This window comes from Barbatula barbatula (genome assembly GCF_947034865.1).
Source record: "Barbatula barbatula genome assembly, chromosome: 1".
Classification (NCBI taxonomy): Eukaryota; Metazoa; Chordata; class Actinopteri; order Cypriniformes; family Nemacheilidae; genus Barbatula; species Barbatula barbatula.
In genome coordinates, this window is record NC_136766.1 from 33,865,296 (window position 1) to 33,871,295 (window position 6,000).

Sequence of the window (6,000 nt, forward strand, 5' to 3'; positions counted from 1 at the left end):
CAGATGCCATAGTTTGATGGTTTTTGTTGAAAAGATATTGCAATACAAATTGTTATTGATCCAAAATAATAAATGAATTGCACAAAAGCTCAACGTTCAAGAGATGCTATAAAGTACTAATCTCAACAAAATAAAACAGTTTAATAGTTTTAAATTAAACTAATAATCCCTCTTTTTGACATTGTGAACGCACAGATGTAAAGAGTGACAGAATATCAATAATCGTGTATCAGATAGTGATACAGATATTGATCTTTGAGGATAGACTGTCAACCATTGTGTATAAGATAGTGATACAAATCTTAATGTTTGCGATCTTAACTGTATTTTCGCAACATTATTATTATTATTGTTATTATTATTGGCAGTCGTATTAAACTATTATAATAGCTAATTGAACCCAAAATGTTAATGATACAGCACGGTTATTATCTTCTCCCCAAAAAAATGTTTTTTTATTGCACATCATGTCAAATGCTTTCAAACCTGCTTCATCTCCAAGTTCATGTAACTTGTACATTTTTGATGCTTTAACTCATATATGACTGGCACTTGCTTACATCAGAGAAGCGATAGAATTGACAGTCTTGTCTGTATTTGACATCAGTTCAGTTAAAACAGACATCCAACACATTTACTTCAGATTTTATTTTATTGGCAGAAATGAAATACAATCACCCCCATTTTGAGAGTATCTTGTATATTATTATAATAAGTAACTTTAGGAATTGTGTTGTACCTCAAATATCATTCGAAACATCCTTTAGCTTATCTTTAGTGTCGTCACTCTTTGTGTAGAATTTGCAGAAATGTTTTCTTGTCATATTATCAAGCAGCTTCTCGAGGTCTCAACCCTTTGAAAACTATATTGTCCAAATCTATTCAGTACTCTTATTGCCTGGTTTTATGTAGTTAAATATTCAACAATGTTTCACTTGTTCACTAAGTCAACACGGTAAACTTTTGACCGATAGTTTATTGTTTCTCTGTTCAAACTGTATATTCACACACCTCAGTTGTTCTCTTTCTGCAGTCTCTATGGCCTTGTATCTGTCGAGTCTGCTGGAACTAAAGATTTCCTCCATTAGAGGACTTCGCTCTCGGTTTGCATATACAGATTTCTTGAGCGTGTCAGGACGTGCCCTTTCCAGAATAGGATCTCTCTTCCGTAGAAATTCACTGGGAGAATTCTGCTGTTTCCTTCTAACTTGAGAACCACCTTCATAACTGCACACATGACAATAAGAAAACGTGTCTGATTAGTTTTCTATCAACGCTTTTATTACCATTTCTTCGGATGAGCGAGACCCTCTTTTTAGGCTTTAACTTCACATGAATTGGCGGTCATGGAAATTCCCACCGAACTCGAGAAAGTGATCTCTATTGCACTGCAAGTAGAATCGCGAATGAAATTACGTCTCCGATGTCGACAGACGAACAGCTCTTGGCGCCGTATGGATCCTCTGGACCCCACGGTCAGTGAACCTCATCTTCCGCCTGAACCTATGCAGCTGGGACGGCTTCATCTCACTGCCTTCCAGAGGCACCAACGACTTACCCAGGGGGTCTGCCTCTACTGTGGGAAACCGGGCCACCTTGCCATCAAGTGCCCACTAAAAGCCAACGCCCACTAGTAGATAGGAGGATACTGGTGGGCAAGATCTTCTGTCCTCTTCCAGTCAGCTGCGCTCATCGCTCCCTCGTTACCATCAGTGATTTTACCTGGTGTCCTTTAATCTTCACCCTTATTTAATCACTACCACTCCTCACTCCAGTTGTGCTCTCGTCAACTCTAGTTGGTTATGCACCATATGCTACTGCAGTCATTTATCAGTATTCCAGTCTAGCAAAGTCTTGTACAGTAACTTAGTCTTGTCTTGTCTTGTACAGTAACTTAGTCTTGTGTTGTTGTGTGGATTCCCTTTTCGTGGAACACTTCTTACCTTAGGATTGTTTGCCCTTCCAGTTGTCTCACCCCATTATCTTTGAGGAGTCTGCACCTCTTATGCTTCAACATAGTCGACTGTGCCGCCTCTACTCCTGCTGGGACCAGGAAGCCACACCATCTGCCAAACAGTGGGATACCTCTATCTCTGTCTGTGGATACTCGTCTCCTCACCACTCAACTGCTGTATACTGGGTTCCCCAGTTGGCGTCGTAGCCAGAACCGAAGACATTGACTCCAGGCGGACATCTGCCACAGGATCCCACATTGACTTTCTGTCCACCTACCTCAAATATATGTGGCGGCGGGGTGATGTCACCGCCTTGTGGGGGTTATAATAAACACTTATTAAAGGAAGACTGAGTGAGCAACAGGAGCTGGGTCCCCCCACCCAATGCTTTTTAGTCTTTTAATACAGTTCGTGGCTGTATGTTGTGCCTGTCGTGTTGCAGTGTGTATGCTAAAGATATAGTGAGGTGGGCTTCAGGACTTACTGTAAACACGGGAGCCACCTGAAGTGTGTAAGTGCAGAAAGTTAGTGTAAATGAGTGCACAACCCACTCCCCCCACATCTAACAGGACAGGTAAGACGCCCCCACTCCTTAAATTAAGTGACTTCAAAATGAAAACAACCAATTTACCTTATCTAACAAATTATTTAATTTAAAATAAATGAGATTTAAGTAATTGGCTTTTCTGTCTTACAGATGAGGAAAAGTATTTGCAGTACAAAAATGACAAAATGTAAACAATACAATAAACAATGTAAATATCAATCTGTGTCTGTAATAATTTCACACAGTCAATGTCCTTTCAAATGCACTGAATTGCACTTAAAGAAATAAACCTCTTTGAACACAGTTCAAAAATAATTTGTTCAATGAATTCAAATACCAATTCGCATCAACATTGAGAATAATGAACAAAAAGTATTATTCCTCTTTTTAAACGTGAGCTCTCAAAGACAGTTCACCACCATGCGTGAGTCGAAACGTATTTGAATCCTCTTGTCACAAGTTTGCTCACGGTCCAATGAATTGTGATTTACTCAGTCCAGTTCACGAGAGGAATAAGGAATTCTGCTTACCGAAGTGTAGCACAAAATGTAAATAGTGTACATCACCACTTTAATTCCAGGATGAGGCGCTGAATGATGTCCCACAGATGGCAGGGTATCTTAGCTCAATTTTCCTCCCCCAGCGATTGCCCTCGAGATCCTGACGACGTCAGCTCGATCCTACAAGGCCACAATCCGAGCTGGCTCAGACCGCACTTCAACGACGCACGCACCATCGGAGACTCACACTCGCTTCAACGGACATTATCGCGCGTCCATAGTATTTTAAGTTCGTTTGAAACAATAAAACAAAAACTGGACAAAACAAAATGAAACACGGGAGTAATCGACTCCAGTAGCGTTAGCAACATCAAGCTAATAAGCGCTTTTCTCGGTCTCGCTCACAAAGACACAAAACTCACTCAATCACGTCGACTAATTCTCAAAGTTACCATCAGAAGACACTTATGTGATGCAGCAGACGTGCCGATGTATATCGCGGGTCTAAACTTATGTTTTTAACCAAAAACTACCCGAACATCACAGACGTCTTCAGCGAGCACGTTTGTCGTACGCCATTCTTCACCTTCTTTTTGTGCACACCCCATGGCGGCGCCCACGTCAAAGATCTAAATAAAAGTCTCGTATAAACGATTATTATTGATACCCCTACATAAATTATTATTTTTACCCGCTATTAAATCCGTGTGTTTCTACCCTGACAAAAGGTTTCTGGGTTAAAAAATCATCTGCCTTTGAAGACACAACTTTTTTATTCAGTTGTAATAAACTTTGACTTTTTACTTACTTATTATTAAGCAACGTTAAGCATTAAACGCAGCTGGAAATAATAATATTTGTTAAATAAAATACTGGGAGGATCACAAAGATCAATATTTGTATCACTGTCAGACAGGCTACTGATTGACATGACACAAAAAACAATATTTGTATCATTATCTGACATATGATAATAAATGTTATTCTGTCACCAATCACGTGGCTGTGTTAACAATGCTTCAGAGTTGTTCTGACAATGGGATGCACATTTAAAATTAATTTTTTTATTTTTGTTATATGCCTTCATAATATAAGCAGATATGTTTTTACTACATTGGAAACAAATATTTAAAGCATTTTAACATGGGTTTAACATAGAATCATTGTGTTGTTTTGATCAGTTTGGCTTAAAATAAATTAAAAGTCCCTAAAAGAAACAAGTGACTTAAAGACTCAATGCTAAGACAAAGTTTAATTTCAACTGTTAATATTAATGTGATTCAATTCTTTGACATGGCCTTTTTCCATCAATATTACCATTTTATTATTAGTCAGGTCAGGTCCGAGTCGATCTTCCAGAGTCAGGTCAGGTCCGAGTCGATCTTCCAGAGTCAGGTCAGGTCCGAGTCGATCTTCCAGAGTCAGGTCAGGTCCAAGTCGATCTTCCAGAGTCAGGTCAGGTCCGAGTCGATCTTCCAGAGTCAGGTCAGGTCCGAGCACAGCCTGCTCTGCCCGGTTCCGCCTCCGCCCCACCTCCCTCCTGGACAGATTTAGCAGCGTCTGGAATCTGCTCCTTAAAGGGGGGGCTATGTAACGGTAACCAGCTGGAGTGCCCTTGAGAACTACCAGAGGGCACTCCACATCAGACTTTTCACTCACTCACAAACTACATTTCCTATAACTCACTACTCGGACTCATCGGCACTGATTGCACACACACCTGCATATCATTCACATACACACATATACACCACTTCCACACACCCATTCATTGCGAAGTGTTGTGTTGTTTTTACTGCATTTCTGAGTGTTTCCCTGGTTCCTTGTCTTTTGGTTTTTGGATTTTTTGCCTGGTTCCCTGATTACTCTTTTGCCTCTGGTCCCTGCCTGTTTCGTTTGTTTTGTTTGTTTCTTTGTTTGGACTGCCTTTCTGTGTATGACCCTTGCCTGTTATTTGGATTACGCCTTTGGATTGCCCTCTAATAAAGCTGCAATTGGATCTCACCTTCAAGTCTCAGAGCTGTTTGTGACAACATCATAGACTAAAGATTTCCTTCTGTAATCCCCGACGGTTACAGTCAAAACTATTCAACGATCTCCTCTAGTGCGGATGATTGTTATTTTGGCTCCGTATCGTCGTGGAAGGCCTATAGGTCTTTTATTTTATTAACAACATTTATGGAGTTCACATGTGTTCTGGATATTTAGGCTGCTTTATTGTAACAAAGATAAAACCCTAAAGCAAAAACAGTCACATCTTTGAACATCTTTAGTTTCGTTGTTTTTTTTGTGGTATTTGCAGAAATGTTTTTCTTGTCATACTGTATATTAATAATAATTTAGTTGATCATCTCAAAATGAGACCTCAAGAAGCGGCTTGGTATAAATATTAACAACTCTTATTGGCTGATTTTCCTTCATTATTCAATCATTCGTTTTTAAATGCATTAAAAATGTGTAATGACATATTGTAAATGTATTCAAAGTGTTAAATATTCCAAAATGTTTTACATTTATCAATTAAAAATGTTTACTTGAAAGTCAAGACTGTAAACTTTTGACTGATAGTGTATTGTATGTCTGCTCAAACGAACTAAATTCAGACACCTTGTCCCAACGTTCTTTTCTATTACTGTTCGCAACCAAACATGAGTTTGGTAGGCAGCTGAATAAACCGATCTTGATCTATATCGTTACAGCTTAGAAAATTGTATTGCATTAAAAATAAAAATAAATCTTATAATAAAAATAATGTCTTATAATAAATACAAATCTGTTGTAAAACAGGGAATTCAGCAGGATTCGAAAACAGCAGCTTGGAATCGATCCTTGCGATTCTCAAACCAGTTCTGAAACAAAGGTTCTAATCTGGAACAGTGCATAAATGCATGAAAGATAGTTTCTCTTTGCGTACAGAAAGGACAACCAGAATTAACTTCTGGGTTCAATACAGACACAAAGGAATTCACAGCAATAATGCCGTGGAGAATTCTCCATT

General features: G+C 39.0%; 3 protein-coding genes across 4 annotated transcripts in view; all 3 read right to left on the reverse strand.

Annotated features, from left to right (window-relative positions):
- LOC306894286 (serum amyloid A-5 protein-like) overlaps window positions 1-6,000 on the reverse strand; it is a 28,954-nt gene that overhangs the window by 17,658 nt on the left and 5,296 nt on the right. The window lies entirely within an intron of this gene.
- The window catches only part of LOC306894238 (E3 ubiquitin-protein ligase TRIM39-like), a 42,365-nt gene that overhangs the window by 12,260 nt on the left and 24,105 nt on the right, over window positions 1-6,000 (reverse strand). The window lies entirely within an intron of this gene.
- Window positions 5,188-6,000, reverse strand: part of LOC306901722 (E3 ubiquitin/ISG15 ligase TRIM25-like) — a gene marked incomplete at its 3' end in the record, with an annotated part of 2,870 nt that continues 2,057 nt past the window's right edge. The window contains exon 6 of the mRNA XM_079469726.1: window positions 5,188-5,238. Within this exon, the coding sequence (XP_079325852.1) occupies window positions 5,188-5,238 (51 nt within the window). The remainder of the gene's footprint in view (window positions 5,239-6,000) is intronic.